The sequence below is a fragment of the Nansenia antarctica genome (assembly GCF_963989245.1).
Source record: "Nansenia antarctica genome assembly, chromosome: 2".
NCBI lineage: Eukaryota > Metazoa > Chordata > Actinopteri > Argentiniformes > Microstomatidae > Nansenia > Nansenia antarctica.
This window is the reverse complement of record NC_137675.1, coordinates 47668589-47690665: the sequence shown is the minus strand read 5'-3', so window position 1 is coordinate 47690665 and position 22077 is coordinate 47668589. Positions and strand designations below refer to the sequence as shown.

The window sequence follows — 22077 nt, the reverse complement described above, 5'->3', positions numbered from 1 at the left end:
CGGCTGTAGATGACAGGATAGATATGAATGCAACATATCTCTCTCCCAGCGGCTCCTTGACCAAAACCCAGTGCTCCCTTCTACCCATCCACCCAGTGGCTTCATGAAAGGGTAAATGTTGTTTCCCCCGGTGATGAAAGAACCAAAGGAGTGGCATCGAGACATCAAATATCCATACTGTCTACGAGTCCTTACAACATTTTGTTGTCGGTTTAGATTTTAATGCCGTTGCAGTTGCAGGCTATAACTTCTGGTATGAGAGGCTATTATATAAGAATGTCCGTCTCTTTCACATCGACTCACTTACACCACCCATCTAAGTGGATTAGCTCCAAGTTGGTTCACATGCATCTAGATCACATGTTATCCCCCAGAGATAACATGCATAGAGCGAAGCCCAAAAGTAGACCCAAAAGAAGAAGAAGAAAGCTCCACTGCCTCATTACTCACACAGGGCTCTGTGTGGAGATCCTTTCTGCCTGCCGCAATATCACTGAACTACTCCTCCTCCAGCTGGCTCCATCTGAGTCAGACTGGAGGATATTAAACCTGACTTCCTGTTTCTACGCTCCCAAATGTCTAGTCTTCTCTCTTTATTTTGTATATGTTTTTTTGATCGATCTAACCATCCATTTATCCATCCATCCATCCCTCCCTCCACCCACCCACCTATGGAGTTAATTATGTGCCACAATTATTTCGAGAAAAAAACTATTTTGCGCAAAAGAAAATCGATTTTGAACAAAGGAAAATCGATTTTGTACTCAATAAAAGTTGTTTATTTGCATGTCTGCTAAAGTCGATAATGAACGCAGCACAGCTGATCGTCAACATTTGCTTGACCGGCAACATTTGATTCTTCTCTCTCTGAAAACATTTTACCCTGCTAGAAATGTGCCAGAATTCTGCGCATCTATCTATCTATCTATCTGTGCCCTGCGTGAGTAATGGGACAGTGAAGCATGTTTTCCTGTATCAGCTTTTATTCAGTGGTATTTCGGTACATGGTTTCACCATTCAGAAATTACAACACTTTTTATGCATCGTCCCTCTATTTCAGGGTACCCAAAAGTGATGATGAGGCAGATTTATCACATTTCTAAATTAAGCAGTCATGTTTAGTATTTGGTCGACAGTCCTCTGCATGCAGTAACTGCCTGTCTGTGACCCATTGACCCCACCAGATGCTGGGTATCTTCTCTGGTGATGCTCTGCCAGGCCTGTACTGCAGTTATCTTCAGTTGTTATTTGTTTTGAGGACGTTCTGCCTTAAGTCTCCTCTTCAGCAAATTAAATGCATGTTCAATAGGATTTAAATCTGGGAGTTAATCTCTATCAAGTTGCTATTGCGGTTTTTGATATGAGATTGATTCCTATGGAAATCAGAGACCCTATAAAAACAAAGATATTCATTCCAAAATGACATGCACTATTATCCTTGCATTAAGATGGACTCAATTCAACTTATTGAGTGATTTGTTGATGACATTTTTGCATTTTAGCTACTTTTAAGAGTGTCATAGCAAAGGGTCTGAATACTTATGTACATGAGGTGTTTCTGTATTTACATTTTAATATATTTACCGAAATTTCAAACATCTTGTTTTCGCCTTATCATTCTGGGGTATTGTGTGTGGATTGATGGCAACTTATTTGAATTTAATCCATTTTAAATTGAGTCTATAACACAACAAAATGTGAAAAAAGTGAAGGGGTCTGAATACTTTCCGAAGGCACTGTATATATATATATTGGTGGTAAGATGGTGGTAAGATGATGTTTTGATTGTGTTTGTGGTCTGTGCTCCTCCCTCAGAAATTCATTGAATTTGAGGATGCCTTGGAGGCGGAGAAGAAGGACCTGCAGACTCACGTGGAGAGCCTGGAGCTGCAGGGGAAACAGCTGGAGCTCAAGACCAAGAATTACTCAGACCAACGTGAGTGGACACCACAGTGTACCTTTAGAACTACTCAGACCAATGTGAGTGGACACCACAGTGTACCTTTAGAACTACTCAGGCCAACGTGAGTGGACACCACAGTGTACCTTTAGAACTACTCAGACCAACGTGAGTGGACACCACAATGTACCAATGTAAACATTCAACATTTCAAACAAATCCCATAACAAAACATGTTTTCCAAGGTTGAGATGAACAAAAAATATAGGAGAAAAGATGAAATGACAAACAAAAAAATTGATTTTTTTTCAAATAGCGGTTAAGCCATTAAAGCTGAGCAGGTGATTTTATATAGAAGGTGATCAAATACCAAGATATCCTGAGGCTACAGCTGCAGCAGAACATGCGGAACGCGCATACAGCACTGGACATTGGTTACAGTATAATATACATGTGACTGACAGATACGCCCAAGACACTGACACACACACACACACACACACACACACACACACACACAGAAAGATCATCAGCTCATTGAATATGAAGTACACGAGAGATAATCAGCTCATCGAATATGAAGTACACAAGAGTAGAGTACACATGGAACCGGGAACGCGCATACAGCACTGAACAACATCCGTAGAATATAAACTTGTGACTGATAGTCACATACACACACACACACACACACAATGAAAGATCATCAGCTCATCAATACGAAGTAGGCCTACATGAGAGTACACGCACAAAACCGGCTAACGTTACTCACTAACTGTTTACACAAGTAAAATCACAGTGTGACAGATTCGGTAAACAACCAACAGCAAGGTAATGCATCAGCTGAGTTAAAGAAAACCAACTCGTACCTTTGATGACACCGACATGAGCCCTGTTTACCCGTACCTCCGCCGTTCTGTTCGTGATGATTTTAGAGGCAATAGATTATTTTTGGCCTGCGCATTTTGCCCTGTAATTAGACCATGCGACCACACCTTGTGTCTCTTATTGTCCAAATGTTCCCTGAATTTTAGCTGCATGTTTTTCCAGCATGTAAATCCGTTGTCAATAAAAATTCGACTCCCCTTCTTTTCCCCTGCCAATACTGTATATATATATGACATTTACCAACGTTTATGCTATGAATAGTTCGAAGCTAGCATTAGTTGCGAGGCTGCTCGGTTAACCCATTTGCGGGAACATTATTTGTTTCACAAAATAGCCTGATTTAGTTGACCATGAACATCAGACTACATTACGAATGTTCATTTAAAATACTCTATACTGAGCACTGGTATAAGAACATGAACCAGAGAACAGCAGTAAATGCAATAACCCACAGTCGTCGCTGATGATGTTGCATTTTCGATTAGGATACGCATACGGGATTAAAGGGACAGGCGAAGAGAGAGAGAGAGGAGAGTGATTTCCTGAAATCCAAATGTCCCGCAAAATTTGGACCAATCACAAAACTGTTTTGCAAGCGATTCAGTCTGAGATTAGGTTAATTGCAACATTGTAACATATTGTAATTTACTACACCCTAAATTGGAACGTGTAGGTCTGAAAGTGGCCTAAATCTAGCTTCAATCTGCTTTTTTTCTGTTCTCCGGTCATAATATCTCGCTCTGCCTTTCTCGTCGCGCAGCCTGAATCAAAGTGGACTGAATCAATTAGTGGCGGAGAACATGTATTCGTGGCGACCCGCCACGAATCAATGCATATAGAGGAAACACTGATATATACAGATAGAATATCTAGGTAGCACCTAAACACAACTTCACCATGGTAACAGGAGCGAGTTGAAACTGACCCTACGAAATGTTTTGGAGTTTTTAACATGCCTTATGGATAGGGATGTCCCGATCCGATATTGATATTGGATATCGCTGCGATATTGGTCCTGAATGCTGGATCGCAGATCGCACCAGAAAAAAAATAGGCTGCGATCCGCGTGGCCGATCCGGCGTGTCACTCACGTGATGACAACAGTAGTAGTCAGTGGTCACGGGCATGAGAGTTGACTACCTGTGTGTAATGAGTCTGACAATGTCATGACGCCAGCTGGTGAAATCATAAACCATTTGCTTAAGTAATTTTTCGGTTATTTACATAGTCTGAAACTACAGATGGTAAGCTTTCAAATGATGCGTCAGACATTGAAATCGGAAAGAAATTCAAGACGACACGAGTATTTGAATGTTGGTGCACCGAATGGGAATGCGACAGGAGAAAAGTGACTGACCAAACCACAACAACAAACGCTGCTAGCGGCTAACAGCGGTACATCGCTAGGAACGTCTAACTGCGTTTTTATATCATCACAACATACTGAGAGAACATGGACATGCTAAAAACACATAACTACATTCTGAATGCATCCGTTTGCGCGTCTGTTTTCAGTTTAGCGCTGCCTCTCTGGGAGCCCAGCCCCAGTTCATCAGCTCCCTCACCTCCACTCCCATCTTAACTAGATGAACACACAGTCCTTGCTTTTGAACACGTCCTAAAACGAGAGTATGTTTACAAGTCATTATCACTTACTGGTAGCCTCCGACAAACGAGAACAGTTAATCCAATCCACAGATTATAAGTATTTAGTGATGGTTAAACTGTTTTTTATTATATGGACTGGGTACAAAAAACGAAAACCAGATATTGTTGACACTCCTTCGATTCTGCGACTGGTTTCTGGTCTCACCAGCGGGCTACACTTTTAAAAAGGGTCCTATAATTGATTTGCCATTTGTAAGAGAAGATAAATAGAATAAAAACCTGAAGGCACTAAAACTAGAAATCAGACAGTAACTCTTTTTTTTTTTCTACAATGCTGAATGCTGCTGTTTAAATTGTTTTAACCAGTTGGTCACTGAGTACTGCAGAGTACTGTTTTTGTTGCTTGAATAAAGGCTGGCAGTCTTTAATAGCCAACTGTTGTTGTGGACTATACTGGGGAAGTATTTGTTATTATTCAGGAGTAAAACAATAAATACTAATATCGGATCGGTATCGGTATCGCAGATACCTGAAGCCCAGGTATCGGTATCGGTAATGAAAAAATGGGATCAGGACATCCCTACTTATGGACCTTAAATGATACAATAGCTGATACTAACATTGCATTCAGTGATTGTACACCCTCATCTAAGCTAAGTTCTTAACTCAGTGAGAGATCAGCTTAAGTGTCTCTAGTCAGGTTTCACAGACACAGCTCAGCACACAATGACTGTGCCTTACAAACTGCTTGGCCTGCTACTTGACATAGCCAAAGACAAAGTGAGTGTGCCTCCTATAGCGTTGCTGAACGGTTTTTAGCATAAACAGTAGTGGTATGTATCGCCTTCTGTGCTGTTGCAATAGATGTCTGACTCTGGTTGATTGTTGTTGTTCCAGTCACTCGTCTGGAGGAACGTGAGTCAGAGATGAAGAAGGAGTATAACGCCCTGCACCAGCGCCACACCGAGGTAGGAACGTCAACGTTGTGTCATCGGGGATTCCTTGGTTACATTTACATGTTTGCCATTTAGCAGACGCCTTATTCCGAAGCGACTTACAATTGATACATTTGACTAAGCAAGTGAATCATCAATTCACCGGTCGTAGCAGGAAGAGTAATCTAGCTCGGGCCAGGGGCCATTGGCAGTCGTCATGACTGAAGAAAAAGCTTAAATAAATAAATTAATTAAAAAAATAAAAAATAAAAAAATATATAATGTATATATGCAAGGGAGGCAGTAGAAGGACACAGTAAAGGGGAAAAGCAGGTGTCTCAGGAGACGCAGTGCTGGGGGGTAGTAGATGTCTCAGGAGGAGCAGTTAAGGTGTAGCCTGAAGAGATGGGTCTTCAGTCTCTGAAGGAAGATGGGGAGTGACTCTTGTGACGTCCCCACTCTGAAGTCACCGTATTGAAGTTGTGATTTATAAAAAAACGGTGATACTCAATCCTGGTCCTGGGAATATGGGTCCCCAAAATTTGGTCCCCAAGCCTAGTGCTGATCTGATAAATCAATCAATCAATCAATCAATCAATCAATCATTCAATCAACTGATCAACTGAATCGGATGTGACACTGCTAAGATGTCACATGAGATTGTTGCTCACTGTTGCTCTCTAGGACCAGGAGTGAGGATCGTTGTTTAAAACAGTTATGGTATGGATTACGGTTAGGGTGAGAGGTTAAGGTGAATGTTACGTTAGGGTGATAGTTAAGGTATGGGTTATGGTGAGTGTTATGTAAGGGTATATAGTTTAGGTAAGGGTTATGGTTAGGGTTAGGTAAGGGTTATAGTTTAGGTAAGGGTTAAGGTTATGGTTTAGGTAACAGTTAAGGTTATGGTTTAAGTAACAGTTAAGGTTATGGTTTAGGTAAGGGTTAGGGTAAAAGGGAGGGATCACAAACACGTACACTACATTCATTTTGAGATGTACTCTACCTCACACCCGCGAGCTCAACTCTATAGTGGAAGCAAATGGTGCAAGTAACTTCCTACTCTAAAAAGCACAGAAATATCCTTTTAAAAACTCCAAAGCGCCTATAGTGTGTCAATTGTATGTCTCCACATATTACACATATTATTTGTGCAATTCTGAGCATTTTTGACATTAATATTAATATTAATATTAATATTAATATTGATATTACCATTATTGAGTGTTTTAGTTCTGACTGGAAAAGTCTAACTGGAATTCTTGGGATTCACGAGAGCCACGACATCTGAGCTTCAATCAAAGTAGAACATTTTGATTTAAACGTTACTTTGCAAGAATGATCTGGCAATGTATGGATGCACAGCTTCATGGATGACAAAGTGGCAACATCAGTAGCTTTGGCATCTTTAAAAGGACCTTTTTGTGTTGTGTTTGATACCGTTGTTCTTGTTATCATTGCTGCCTCATTCTCTTCCATTATAAGCTTCTGAGTCTCCACTGGGGGAAGTTTCTCAATACCAAGCCAATGCACTATAAGAAACTGTCTGTAGCCAGCGTGTGCCTTATAAGTGAACATTTTTGATTTGGTAAAAGAAAAAAAAAGTCAGAGGGTTAGGATTGTCCCACTGATCTCCCGCTTCATGAGAGAAATGGTTCTACTATACCTAGAACCCCTTGTAGAGCGTTTTTCATAGAAATGGCTCTACTTAGAACTCCTTGTAGAGGGTTCTTTTCGTGAGAGTGAGATGTACTGTAGCACCAAAAAGGATACCTCTACAGGGACAAATCTAAACTCTTATATGGCTCTTCTTCACCGGGTTCCATGAAGCAGCAAAAAGGGCCTCAAAGAGCCCTGAAAGAGGGGGATTATGTTTAAAAAACAAATTACTTTCCAAATGGTGAACCCAATCTGAAAAACCCCCCATTGATTTCAAGCTGAGAATCTCTACTCTGCCAACTTAGTAACTGTTTGATTTCAAATCTAAACTGTTGGAGTATAGAGCTAAAAGAAGACAAATGCTTCCTCCTTCCAATAATTATAGAGGTATACTGTACTACAATACAATACAATACTGTATTTTATTTTTAAATTAGTACTAGCCTAGCTTCAGAAGGTGGTGCAGGTCATTTCACATTGGCAGATCACAACATATCTCAAAGATACCTCAAAGGTGAATGACCCGGCGAGATATTTGTTTATGATAAGAAACGGAGGGCTGCAGCAATATTGCAAATACTTCACACCATTGGATGCTGGATAAACCAACCTAACAAAACACATACATGAACATGAGCACTGATGTAATACAGTAATAATCAAACAAGAACCAACATCACAGGCACGTCGGTTAGTGAGATAATGAAACACAAATAACGAACATTCACAATTACCCACAATTCCCTAGCAACAGGAGGGAGCAATGTAGCAACATACCAATATACATGTGATGTTGATTCCTGTTTGATTGTAATTATGTTACATCTTGCTTGGAATGATGTGTTCCAAATAGCACCTCTTTCATGAAAGAGTTCCACCATTTTTCTAAGAGGGTAGCAAATAGCTATTCAACAGAATCTACAGTATCAGTATCTTCCAGCAAGGATGGTTCTTCAGAACCTTCACAGTAGTAAAGAACCCTCTCTGATGTACCAAGAACCAGACATGGTTATTTGTGTGGAAACGGTTCTACATAGAACCATCACCCATGACAAAGAACCCTGAACGTTTTTTCTAAGATGGAACCCAAAAAGTCTTTAGCGCCCTTCCAATGCTCTGATACTGATACTGTAGATACTGATACTGCTCTGATCTCTCTCTCTCTCTCTCTCTCTCTCTCTCTCTCTCTCTCTCTCTCTCTCTCTCTCTCTCTCTTATCCTCTCTCTCCATCTCTCCTCCTCACTTTTCATCTCTGCTACTCTCTGATCCTCTACTCCTCTGCTCTCACTGCTGTACCTCTCTCTCTCTTCCTTGTCTTTCTCACACATTTCCCCCCATCTTTTTCCTCTCGATTTCATCCCTTCCTCTACCTTTTCTTCCCCTATGTTTCCCCTTTTTACCTTTTGTTCCTCTCTATCTCTGTCCCTCTTTCCAACTTCTCTTCACACATTTCTCTTTCTACCTCTTCCTCCCTGTCTACCCCTACCCTGTCTATCTGTCTACCCCTGTGCTTCCTCCTCTTTCTCCCTCTTCATCTTATTTCTCGATCGTCTGTCCTCCTTCTCTCTCTCCTTCTTCCTCTCAGATGATTCAAACATATGTGGAGCACATTGAGAGATCCAAGATGCAACAGGCAGGGAGCAACAGCCAATCAGAAGGCCCGGGTTGCGGACGAACGTGAGTAGTTCACATTGTTTTATATTTAACACAGTGTGTGTGTGTGTGTGTAAAGAGTCACCTAGCAGTGACTTGTTTCTAGTGAGCCAGGGTGTAGTGTTCCTTCTCCAATGTGCTTGGTTTTGGTATTTTGTGTTTAGTGCGTTGTAGGAATATACAGGTACCCGGTGATTTCCAGCAGGCGCAAGCAGATAGGCAAGCAACTCACACTCTTGGCCAATTTTCAAAAGTGACGATATGGTGCGCAAAAAAAACATCTGCACTGTGCCTGGCTCGCAGAGAAGGGTGTGCTGTCTTCACAACATATCCTTATATGATATTCACATCTCACGCCTCAATTTTCAAAAACATGTATGCACAATAAGCACATAACCAGCACTGTTCTGTCTACTGACGCCGACAGAAAGGCTGGACTGAAGGACACGGATACCATTCAATTAGTTTTTCTTATTTTTAGTGAAAATTGAATAGATTGTAAAACCTGCGAATGCAGACAACAAAAACATACATGAATACACAGCTCTGACACATTCAAAGACTAAAACAAAGCATATAAATGTTACACAAAGCACGCATCAAACACACTAACCGTGGCATCCCTCACGTCCTGGCATCACACAATGAATCCATACGCACGGTCTCCCACTATTTAAGCACCTAATCACAGCCCTCAATATCCCTACGCATACCTGATCTATATAATCAAACAATTCCCACGCAGTTATGAGGCATAACTCAAAATAATGTTACAAGTATCTAATAATTAATAATAACTAATAATTATTTAAATAACATTCAAAATAACATTTCACATTTGTCCCATTTTATAGGCTGAAATATGCACACTGAAACACCCCATCCTAACTGGACAGTACACCTCCCACCTAGCCGATCTAGCTACTAGTCTAGGGAGGCTACCAATGTCCCTTGTTCCTCAATGGGGAGGAGAACAACCATCCTCCTGACATCCCGGTGGAGGACGACCCCGGGCAGCTTGCCAGAGCCTTTCTTTTCTCTTGTTTTGGCTCCTCCTGGAGAGGCAGGGCTAGCAGGAACTGTCCTGACCCGGACGTCCCTCACAACACCTGCTGAATCTGCTGCCACCTGTACGACCCGACCAAGTCTGTACTGACATCTTAGCGCATTTTGGTCAGCTAGCCAAACCAGGTCGCCCACGGCAACGTTCCTCTCCCTGGTATGCCACTTAGGGCGAGTGAACAGGTTCGGCCCTGCCAGTTGAGACCACCTCCTCCAGAATTCACTCACTGCCCCCTGGACGGCTTGAAACCGCTGAAAAGGGTAGTCCCACTTGAAACCTCCTGAGTCCCCCTCCGGGCCGGTCCACCCTAGTAGTAGGGAGTTGGGACTCAGGTACTCGATGACATCGTCTTCTTGGGCCTGGATTCTTGCTTCGATAGGCCTCTTATTCGCGAGATTGGCTGCCAGGTACAGGAGAGTTTGGAGCTCCACCAAGGTGAATGGCCCCTTCTTGTCGATGGCTCTCACAGCTCTCTTCACTATCCTAACGGCAGCCTCTGCAGCCCCATTTCTGTGGGGGGAGTCCGCAGGATGAAACTTCCATGACCAATCTGTCCCATGGCTGGCTGCCTCTGGTCCGGACGGCGTGAGGCTCCTGTGAAACTTGATTTCACCTAGCCTTACCTACTCTCCAAAGAGCTTTATGGCTTCCTCACGAAGACCAGGTGAGATTGGGTCGTCCCACGTTTCCTTGGCTGAGCTCCCGCCTCCTGCCTCTTCGAAGGCTCTTCTTACAAGGATGTTTCCTTTTTGTTTGGCCGGGGACACCAGGCCAATTGGTTGGTATAGAGCAGCCACTTGGCTCAGCAGCTCTCTTCTCGACAAGCCGTTGGGTGTATTCTTCCGGACTTCTTCTACCTTGAGGTTGAGGCCTGTCCTCACCTTTCCTTTTCTCTTGGAGAAGTTTACTGATGTCATCACGTAGAGCTGGTCGGAATCCACGAGATATCCAATGCCAAGGGCCTTATTATCCTCGTCTTTCAGCTGATTCGGTAGCACCAGGGTTTTGGATGTCACTCCAGGCCTCTCCCCTCCACAGGTTCTGGCGTCGTCCTTTCTCCTCCCACCTTGGCCAGACCGGACCCACGGCTTTAGAAAGAACCCTCCAGCGCTCAAGATCTCCTCCACTCCACTCGTGATGGTGTCGAGCATCTTCAGATCATCATGGGAAGTCAAGATGTCGTCGACGTAGCTGTCTTTCTCCAAGACACGACGCTCTTCCTCCCTTTCAATGAACTGAGGTAGCCCTGCTGTCTCCCTCATTGCCAGTTGAGCAATGCAACCAGCAGGACGGTCTCCAATGTTCACCCTCATGATGGCGTACTCCCCGATGTCCTCTTCAGGATCGTCTTCCAACACTTCTTTGTTGGTTGCCATTGAGCTCCGGACTCTGGAGTTGCTTTCCTGCCTCAGTCCACTCTCCCTGGTCTCTTCGCAGCACCCGATACACTTGACGATTTCCTCATACTTGGCCGCTGCTGTTCTCATTGATCGGGCGAAGTGTGTCTTGGACTCGTAGGTCACCGTCTCCACATCTTCAAACAGATTGGGATGCGTCCCACTCACAATCTTTCCAAGTGGGCCTTCCCACAGGACCAGATCTCCTACTACCTTCACAGGACAGGGAACCAGCCGCCCCTCTCTTTGGCTGATGAGGAGCTCAATACTCTTTGGCCGGACTAACTCCCGGGTCTTGACCTCGGGGAAGAATCTTTTCAGTTGCTGTGGTTCGATGGCATGGTGCACCTTGGCTATTTCATCTAAGCCGTAGCAGACCAACTGGTGGGCTCTTTCACCTTCCGGGGTCCTGAACCTCACCTTCAGGAGGTACCTTTTGGTGTTGGCTGTCACAGTCATCCCTCCAATGCCCTGCACCACTAGCGTGATTTTCTCGCTCTTCAGGCCAAGCCTACTTGCAGCCGCGTGGGTAATATAGTTTGTATCTGATGCGAGGTCTATCAGAGCACCAATTTGTTGCCCGTCGTTAGCAGTGACCTTCAGGAGCATCATTATTACCGGACACTCGTTTACTCCATTTTCTTCCAGGAGCTTCCCGGCTTTTGCTTCAGTGCAGCTCGTAACTGCTGTCTTATTCGTGAAGGCTCTCCTGACTTTTTTCTCAATCTCTGGAGCGAGTTGGGACAAGACCTCTTCCTGTTCAACGGTCAAACTCTGTGTACGTTCACCGCCGCTACTTGGAGTTTCTCTCTTTTCCCCACCATCATTCTTACTGTCTCTACTGGGGCAGAGAAGGTAATGGTGGTCTGACGACTCTCCTTCTTTGCAGCCTCTCTTGGTGCAGAGGAATTTAAGGTTACACTCTCGGTCAGCGCCATGTGATGAAAGGCACAGCCGGCAGGCTCTAGACTTCTTCACCGCTGCCTTTCTTGCTGCCAAGTCGAGGCCTCTGAACTTCTTACAGGTGAACAGCCTACTTCTGTGTTTATCTTCGCACAGAACACAATTGTCATCAGTGCTGCCTCTCTCAGTGGCTCTAGTGAAAGCAAACTTCTTCTCAGTCTTCTTCTCTGGGATCTCCGTGATCTCCATCTGCTCCAACTGTTCGAGGATGCTTTCCTGCTTTTGTAGGAAGTCCAGGAAGGTGTCAAAGTATCTCTCCGGCTGGAAACCATTTCGGGGGTCTATTTTGAAAGTAAGCCACTCCTTTTTCAAAGTGAGTGGCAGTTTGTTCTCAATGGCTCCAGTCACCAGAGGGTTTTTGATGGCTACTTCATTGTTAAGATCTTTAAGGTCTGCTAGAGCTTTCTCTGTGATTCGGATCAGATCAATCACCTTCCTGAATTGGTGCTCTTTGACTGGAGAAATCTTCTGCAGCTCTGCTACGATCAGGTTGGTGATTGCATTCTTGTTTCCGAAACGATTCTCTAGCACCCTGAAGACATCTTCGGCAGTATTGTGGCTCGCGAGCCTGAGATCCTTCACTATGGTCTCCTCTATACTTTCCAGAAGTTGAAACTTCTTAACTTCCGGAGACCCGGAGGGATCGCCTTGTTCCTGTAGGCTTTCCCAATCCTTCCTCCAGCGGTAGTATTCCCGAATGCTACCTCTAAACGTCGGGAGACTTGTAGGCTTCAGCCTCACTTTTGGAATGCCTCTCGTAGCTGCATTTCCACCCCGTGCGCCTGCTTGAGTCTCCTCCAACGCTTTTTGCTGGGCTTTAACAAGCTCTGCCCGTGCTTCAGTCTCCGCCTGTTGAGCCAGGATAAGCTGGGCGCGTCTGGCGCGTTCTTCCTCTTCAGCCCTCTGGCGCTCTCCTTCAGCTGTTGTGCGGCGGGCGCGGTCTTCTTCCTCAGTTGCCTTTCGAGCTTTTCCTATCTCGGCGTCTCTATCTCGCCTGAGCTTGTTCTTTGAGGACATCAAATGATGCAGCCGTCTCTCCACGTCTTCTATAGCAGCGACAGGGGCCCAGTCTCTCCAGACAGAGAGCTCTTTCTCTGCTCCTGTAGTAAGCTCCTCTAAATGGTGCACTTGTCTCTCATGGCAGTCATGGTCTAGCTGGCCCAATGGGACCTCTTCTGTCTCTTCTTTAGCTCGCTCAGCCTCCCTGATCGCGAACAACACTCTTCTTTCACCGTATCTTGACCACAGATGGAGTTTTACGAGATCGCCAACCTCCGACAATTTAGTCATGCAGTCTCTGCTCACCTTCTCGATGTCTCTCGTCTGTTGTTCTGATAGTTTGGTGGGGTCCTCTTCCGCTTCTGCAAGCAGACCCTCTTCATAGCTACTATTGGCTGCCAGGAGCTTCTCAGCTTCATTAGAGAAAGCCTGCCACTGGACCTTTAATTCGCTCTCGACCATGGAGGGTGTAACGCGGAGCATGAAGGCAGATTTTTTGCTTAAGTTGGATTTAGCTGAATTTCTCTCTTTTTTCAGTTGAGCTACGGACTGGTCCTCTTCAGCCATTTTCCTATTTCTTTTCACAGGCTATCAATGTTTAAATTTGTATTCAAACTCTGCTGTTATTTTCTTTAACAGATGTAAGTCCCTTCAAACTGCTCACTTAGTATTTTTACTTTCGTTTTATTCAACTGTGACGTTTTACAGTCAAAACTGACATTTATTTACTGCCAGAATAAATGGGACTCTAATTTTGAAACTCCGGATCTTCTGTGTATATTTACTTCCTTTATTTACTGACAGAATAAATGGGACTCTTATTTTGAAACTCCGGATCTTCTGTGTATATTTACTTCCTGGTTACTGCAAGAATAAATGGGACTCTTATTTTGAAACTCCGGATCCTCTTTGTATTTTTACTTCCTGGTTACTGCAAGAATAAATGGGACTCTTATTTTGAAACTCCGGATCTTCTCTCGTGAGCCTCTCGTGCTCGTCAGTGACGCACTAGTCTCCTCCTCCTCTCACAGTTAGGATATATCACTCCGCTTAGCCACTTTAGCCGACACAGTCAGTCCCACGTTAATCACTCTGGCTAGCAAGGCAAGTCTCTATACACATCCAGCAAGGCAAGTCTCTAAACATCCAGCTTGAATTTGTCCGCTGGTCAGTGCTGTTGCTTACCCGACCGCTTTCCTGGTCTTGCTGTCCTCTCGCGCTGTCTCGCGCTGCCGACACTGTCTCGTGTCCAGTAGGCTCTGCACAGACACGCTTCACAGACACGCTGCACGGACACGCTTCACAGACACGCTGCACGGACACGCTTCACAGACACGCTGCACGGACGCGCTTCACAGACAGCACACCTGGCTAGCTAGCTCCAGTTAATTGCAGCCACTTTTCCGAGTTCCCTCGACACTTGTATTCGTCCCGTGGAGAACTCCTCTCTGAATGTGGCTTTCAATTCACTTCTCCTCCACCTCGGGAATCTTTTCAAAGATATTTCTTTGACGCCCGGGCCGTAGGTTTTACAATTGTTCTGTCTACTGACGCCGACAGAAAGGCTGGACTGAAGGACACGGATACCATTCAATTCGTTTTTCTTCTTTTTAGTGAAAATTGAATAGATTGTAAAACCTGCGAATGCAGACAACAAAAACATACATGAATACACAGCTCTGACACATTCAAAGACTAAAACAAAGCATATAAATGTTACACAAAGCACGCATCAAACACACTAACCGTGGCATCCCTCACGTCCTGGCATCACACAATGAATCCATACGCACGGTCTCCCACTATTTAAGCACCTAATCACAGCCCCCAATATCCCTACGCATACCTGATCTATATAATCAAACAATTCCCACGCAGTTATGAGGCATAACTCAAAATAATGTTACAAGTATCTAATAATTAATAATAACTAATAATTATTTAAATAACATTCAAAATAACATTTCACATTTGTCCCATTTTATAGGCTGAAATATGCACACTGAAACACCCCATCCTAACTGGACAGTACAAGCACATTTCAAAATAAAAAAGTACCCACCAGGTCCTGTGTACATTCTCTGGTGATGCTCTGCTAGGCCTGTACTGTAACCATGGTGATGCTCTGCTAGGTCTGTACTGTAACCATGGTGATGCTCTGCTAGGCCTGTACTGCAGCCATCTTCAGTTGGCGTTTGTTTTGAGCTGACATTTATTTTCTGGACGTTTCACCTTCCTCCAATGGCCAAGCGTCTGAAGTCTCTTAATTAAGTTTTCGAGATCAGGGCGTAAAAACCAATCGATGATATAGCACACCATCTTGTGTGTTATTTCATGAGTATAGGTTCAAAACATGGTTCAAATGTTGTCATTTTCATCTTTTGAATTTGAGAGGGGTTGCAATTTCTCCCGCCCAACTATGTTTACCCCAAAAAGTAGTAGGGAGATTGTTTAGTTGTTCTTTGAATTCTAGATTGCTCCTTTAAAATGTGCAGTGGTGTTGTGGTCTGGACCGGGCACGTCATCAGCCCTGGGCAATGGCCGCTCGAGCCGAGAATATTTTTTGAACCAGCCCCCCGCCCCCCCGAGTAAACGTGGGCTGGTCTGTTTCAAGGTCCTAACAAGGTCCCTGGACTATAATAGTGTTTTAACGTGACTTTTCTGTGTGTAGTATTTTTGTGTGTTACGGTTGAGTGTTGAGTGCTAAACCGTTGTATAAATATCTGTCTTACCGTAGAGGAGGTCTATAGGAGACCAGTTGTGCAGTATCTCCCATGAGTCTTTCATCGCTTGTTGTATATAGCTCACTCATCATAAATATTGTCATTGTATATTGGGTAATTCATATGTTAATATAATGAATCTTCTTGGTTTTTTAGTTCTGTTTAATGTGTATTAGGATATTACCACTGTGTGTTCTAATCTGTGGTCACTGTGAGGCGACTGTGTGATACCGGGTATTTCGTATTGTGTGCCTTGGATTCATAAATGTGACACAGTATGATCATTTGGTCCGCATGTCGGCAACCAATCAAAATGTTCAGACTTTTCTTTTGAAACACGGAACTATGTTTCAACGTTGTTGGGAATCACAAACACAAACTCGCTAGTCAAGCCAAAATACTGCAGCGCAATGGATTGGGTGAGTAATCCCCACTGCTACCTAGTTACTAACTAGAACACTACTTCACGTTGTTAGCAGGCTCACAAAACAAGCTGTGTTAGTTGACTAGCGACGTGTCGTTGATTTTCAACAACGCTGTGAATGTTTTAAAATGTTTCATCATTACATCAGATCCCGACATGAGGACCAAAGCATTAGAACGTGTCACATTTTATTCCTATGTTACTGTTTTAGCCTGTGCTGTTGTTGCGCGTGTTTGTAGCAGGTTTGTCGTGTGGTACCACAGCATCTCTTTAACCTGCGTCTGTTTGTCTGTCTGTCTGTTTGTCTGTCTGTCTGGTTGTCTGGCTCTTTCACCATGTGTACAGTCAACGCCACACATGGAGGAAAAGGTAACCCCCCCCCCCCCGATAATCCTGTCTGCCTCCTCTAGTTTTGCTGGCCAACCGGCCTTTGAATCTTGTTGAATCAAACCCCAATTTGTCCCCAAAATGGAATGGCCCAGAGATGGCTTGGAGAGGAAATATTGACACTGCAACACTGTCTGCGAGCCATGTCCAGATCATATTTAGACGACAACTCGTTATGCATGATGAGAAAACTTGCTGTGAGAACTCCTGACAGTGCATGTCTCCTTATCGTCAGTATAAACACATTCAACATGTAAAACATTCCTAGTCTATTACATACCGGTGGTCTGAAGACAGTGTTCAAAAATACTTTCCAGTACTCCTGCCTCCACTTTGTCCTTTTTCCCCACTGTTTGTGGCTTGGCTTATCTGTCTGTCTGTCCACCTGTCTGTCTATCTGTCTGTTTCTCCTAGCCAACCTGCCTGTTTCTCGCTCTGTCTCTGTCTCTCCTGCATGCCACCAGAGTGCCTCCTCCCACACACACACACAAACACACATATTCTTTCTCTTTTGTCATTCTCTTTTCTCTCCACTTCTCTGTCTACCTGTCTCTCTCTCTGTCTCTCTCTCTCTCTCTCTCCGTCTCTCTCTCTGTCTCTCTCTCTCTCTCTCTCTCTCTCTCTCTCTCTCTCTCTGTCTCTCTCTCTCTGTCTCTCTCTCTCTCTCTCTCTCTGTCTCTCTCTCTCTGGTCAGCAGCAAAGCAGAGCGGCCTCCGTCGTTGAGCCTGTTCGCGAGCGGTGATGGGATGGTACGTGGGGGTCTCGGGGGGGTTAGGATGATGCCTGGGACGGACATCTGGCAGGTCAGGGAGCTCAGCCCCGCCCACTACGGCTCCGGCTACCAGGTGTGACAGACACGCTCTGCACAGCGCAGGAGAGGGAGGAGCTAGAGACGCCACCGTCCATCCCTCCATCCAGCCACCACGCCCACTTCCTGCCTGCTTGTGTCACTCACAGGAACTGTTTGGGTTCATTGTTATTGTTTTGTAATGATCATATATAGTGAATAAAGAAAAGAATAAATCAGTAATGAAAGAATAAAGATGCATACAAGAATATGAAATGAACCCCACAAAAAGACAGCAAGAGAGTATTGAGGTAGGACTTTAAAAAAAAGAAAAAAAAGAAAAAGGTAGATACACAGAACTGATAACATAACAATTGAGTAAGGACTGTAGTCGCTCACCTTTTGAATAACAGCCACATTTGTCAGTCGTACAAGTATACCAATGAAATGTGTCTAAGAATGACCCAAGCAAGCAAGCGGGGGGGCCCATTATTGATTTGAGTGTAGTTTATTTTCATGTGTTTTAAGTAAAACATTTCTGTGATGATGGAGCACACTAGCTAACATCATCCTGTATGTGTCCTCCTTCACTTCCTATTCCAGATGTAAGTGTGAGGCTCTGTTTTTTAAGTGTATACTTCTATACATAATACATACTTTCCTGTGTGTGAGGGACTCGGCATGTGCCCTTAGTGCTCAACTTGTTGCGTCCCTGAGAACGGGATGAAAACAGTCCCAGAGTGCACCTGGCTTCTAAACCTTCCCTCAGCCTTGGTAAACTGACAGGCCTAGTTTTACTTATCCAGTCAGGTGTTCAAGGGACAGTTAACCCTCTAAGGGCTAGTTTAGCATAGTTTAGATGATTATTTTTAACAAAATATGAAAGTAAATGTTTTTCTTGGCCATTCTTCCGTCGACCTAGATTCTAATGGCACATGTACAGTCCCGGTCAAAAGTTTGGACACACTTCCCCATTCAATTGAATGGGAAAGTGTGTCCAATCTTTTGACTGGTACTGTAGGTATTTAGCTCTCTTTAAGTAAAGGCATACAGTAAGTAAGAACGTGTCGGAGAGACGCCCATCTAATCCTCCTTTTATTCTCTTACCCCTCTTGTCTTTTGGCCATGCCCCAACAGGAGGACGGCTCTGAGTCGGACTCGGTGGCTGCCACGCCCAGCAGCGCGGGAAGCAAGTCTAACACGCCCACCTCCTCCGTCCCGTCGGCCAGCGTCACGCCCCTCAACGAGGGCTTCCATCCGGCCTCCGAATTTGACGCCGGGAATCGCAGGAAGAGCGCCAAGCGCCTCAGCAGGAACATGGAGGTGCAGGTTTCCCAGGAAACCAGGAATGTTAGCATCGGTGAGCAACCGCGACTGCACAGTACACTGTATGTTTGTGGACGCTTGGCGGTTATTCTATTATTGCGGGCACTCTCCATTATTCTGAAGACATCATGATAATAATAATATAATAATAATAATAATAATAATAATAATAATAATAATAATACATTAGACTTATATAGCACTTTTCTAGACACTCAAAGACGCTTTACAAACTGAAAAGATCGAGTAGTAATAATAAAAAGAAACAAAAGGTAAATAGAAGAAAGTATAGGGGCCTAATTGAGGTAGTGCTGGGGACACATGGGAAAGGGAGGGGGAGAGGGTTAACTGGTGAAGGCGAGCTTGAAGAGGTGGGTTTTGAGGGCCTGTTTAAATGTTGGGAGGGTGTTGGCCTGTCTGATGTGGTTGGGGATGAGCATGATACATGCTCAATGGTCATGGACACTGAACTGCATAGATGCCGCTGTTTCAAATTGTATCAATATAGGCTTACATTGTGCAATATCTTAGATCACTAAAAAAGGTTGAACCTGACAGCTTTGAGCTTCCGAACAGCCCCGATTTTTGAAGTGTAACGTGTACTAAGGAACGGGTAGCCTAGTTCTGAGTTTGTGATGTGTTCTGTATGACCTCAGGCATGGGCAGCAGTGATGAGTGGTCAGAGTTCCAAGAGATCATTGACTCCACCCCAGAGCTGGATATGTGTGTGGACCCCCGGGTCTATGGTGGGGGAAACAGGTAAGGCCACCTGGAACAAAACAAATTGATTGTTCAACTCTTAAAAAACACATTGATTGTTCAACTCTTAAAAAACACAGAGAGCCTTATGTGTTTGAGCCTTATGTGTTTGAGCCTTATGTGTTTGAGCCTTATGTGTTTGAAATGGTGGCCAGTGACAGTAGCATGGTCATGTCTGTTTCAGTCCTTCACAGGGTATTGTTAACGAGGCCTTCGGCATCAACACGGACTCCCTCTACCACGAGATCAAGGACGCCAAGTCTGACATCATCGGAGATGTGGATGCGGGGGCGGAGCTTCTAGGTATGGAATGGACGAACGGAGCCTTTACTCTCACTGGGGGCGGGGCTGTATGCAAATTAGCTTACCTGAGAGATTTGTGGAAATGCAACGTGGGTCCAAATGACCTCTTGCCCCGTCTGATCTCGTTGTGTATGTATGTATGTATGTATGCACACTTCGTGGATTAGCCTCTCGAATTTGGAAACCCTGATCTGTTTCAATGATGAACAGCATAGCCTCTCCACCTCAAGAGGAGGAAACCGTTAGTTCAACGATGGCTTTTTTTGTTTTTGTTTGTACAAATGTCACCGACGCCCGTGTTCTGAGGCTGTGTCATCGCGCCGCAGCACTGGCCCCAACATTTGACCTTGCATGACCTTTGCCAGGGTGTCCCACGCTGTGGAATGCAGATCAGCATACCCATCCTCCACCGCATAGCTCCCTGGGAAATCACGCTTGCACCATGGCTGCAGTCCCACCTGCCCATTGATGTGTTATTTGATTGGTTCACGTTTATAGGGGGGAAAGCTGTGTTTGGCTATTTTTCTGAATAGATAGAGCCTTTTTGGGGTGGGGGGGGAGTTGCTTCTTTTACTGTGGGGCTAATTTGACTTGTTTATTTCATTTTATGATCAAGGCTAATTTCGATTTCTTCATTTCACTGTGCAGGCTCAAGGTTTATTTATTGATTTCTCTCTGTAGATGGGACCATGTTTATTTATTATTACATTCTGTGATTTCTGTAAAAGCCGAGCTTTATTAATTTGTTTATTTTGCTTTAGAGGCGAGATTTGACCGGCCCTCTCATTCACTGACTGACCCCCTGACCCTTCTCTCTGCTTCCTCTCTCCCCTGTGTATGCTTCTGCTGGACACACCCCTAGGGGAGTTCTCAGGTGTGTATCTGAACACGGATTGGTTGGTATCCCTCTCACTCACACTGCATTAATTTTGGCACCTCCCCCTTCCCGAACTATCACTGAATACCTTAGTATAGAAAAGTTGGTTCTGGAGGACTGCTGCTGATGTATGAACAACTACTCTGAAGCATACATGCAGTACTAGAACACCTCTACCTAGACCATCCACCAATACAGTACTAGAACACCTCTACCATGACCATCCACCAATACAGTACTAGAACACCTCTACCATGACCATCCACCAATACAGTACTAGAGCTCCTCTAGTCTTGACCATCCACCAATACAGTATTAGAACACCTCTACCATGACCATCCACCAATACAGTACTAGAACACCTCTACCATGACCATCCACCAATACAGTACTAGAGCTCCTCTACCATGACCATCCACCAATACAGTACTAGAACACCTCTACCATGACCATCCACCAATACAGTACTAGAACACCTCTACCATGACCATCCACCAATACAGTACTAGAACACCTCTATCATGACCATCCACCAATACAGTACTAGAGCTCCTCTACCATGACCATCCACCAATACAGTACTAGAACACCTCTACCATGACCATCCACCAATACAGTACTAGAACACCTCTACCATGACCATCCACCAATACAGTACTAGAACACCTCTACCATGACCATCCACCAATACAGTACTAGAGCTCCTCTACCATGACCATCCACCAATACAGTACTAGAGCTCCTCTACCATGACCATCCACCAATACAGTACTAGAACACCTCTACCATGACCATCCACCAATACAGTACTAGAACACCTCTACCATGACCATCCACCAATACAGTACTAGAACACCTCTACCATGACCATCCACCAATACAGTACTAGAACACCTCTACCATGACCATCCACCAATACAGTACTAGAACACCTCTACCATGACCATCCACCAATACAGTACTAGAACACCTCTAGTCTTGACCATCCACCAATACAGTACTAGAGCTCCTCTAGTCTTGACCATCCACCAATACAGTACCAATCGTTTGCTTGGATGAAGTCTCCTGGCTGGTCGGACACATGACAAAGCTCAAGTGAACATTGTGGTGAAACAATGTGATTGAGGGCTCAGTAACTGGTTCTCTCTCCACTGCTAGTGTTCTCTGTTCTTGTTAAGCTGAGAGATCCAAGTTCTCAATCTGACATTCAAACAACAACAAAAACAGCCACCCGCCACTTTTCTTTGTAAACAGCTGAGGGATGGGGCTGGAGAAAATGTAACCACGCTCAAATTCATAGACGGGGCTATGTATGCACGGACTGACCGTCTATAAGATCAAAGTGACTGTTTTTTAACCATGCTTTCAAGTGAAAGAGAGTTTGTTTCCAATTACACAATTGTCCACAAACAATGGAGTAAAACAAGC

The 22077-nt window shown here is 44.4% G+C and overlaps 1 protein-coding gene across 1 annotated transcript in view; it reads left to right on the top strand.

Annotated features, from left to right (window-relative positions):
* The window catches only part of mapk8ip3 (mitogen-activated protein kinase 8 interacting protein 3), a gene marked incomplete at both ends in the record, with an annotated part of 83785 nt that overhangs the window by 18113 nt on the left and 43595 nt on the right, over positions 1-22077 (top strand). Inside the window, 8 exons of the mRNA XM_080524091.1 lie at positions 1816-1936; positions 5294-5364; positions 8574-8665; positions 17295-17442; positions 18522-18744; positions 19367-19469; positions 19654-19772; positions 20635-20646. Coding sequence (XP_080380217.1) covers positions 1816-1936; positions 5294-5364; positions 8574-8665; positions 17295-17442; positions 18522-18744; positions 19367-19469; positions 19654-19772; positions 20635-20646 — 889 coding nt within the window. The remainder of the gene's footprint in view (positions 1-1815; positions 1937-5293; positions 5365-8573; positions 8666-17294; positions 17443-18521; positions 18745-19366; positions 19470-19653; positions 19773-20634; positions 20647-22077) is intronic.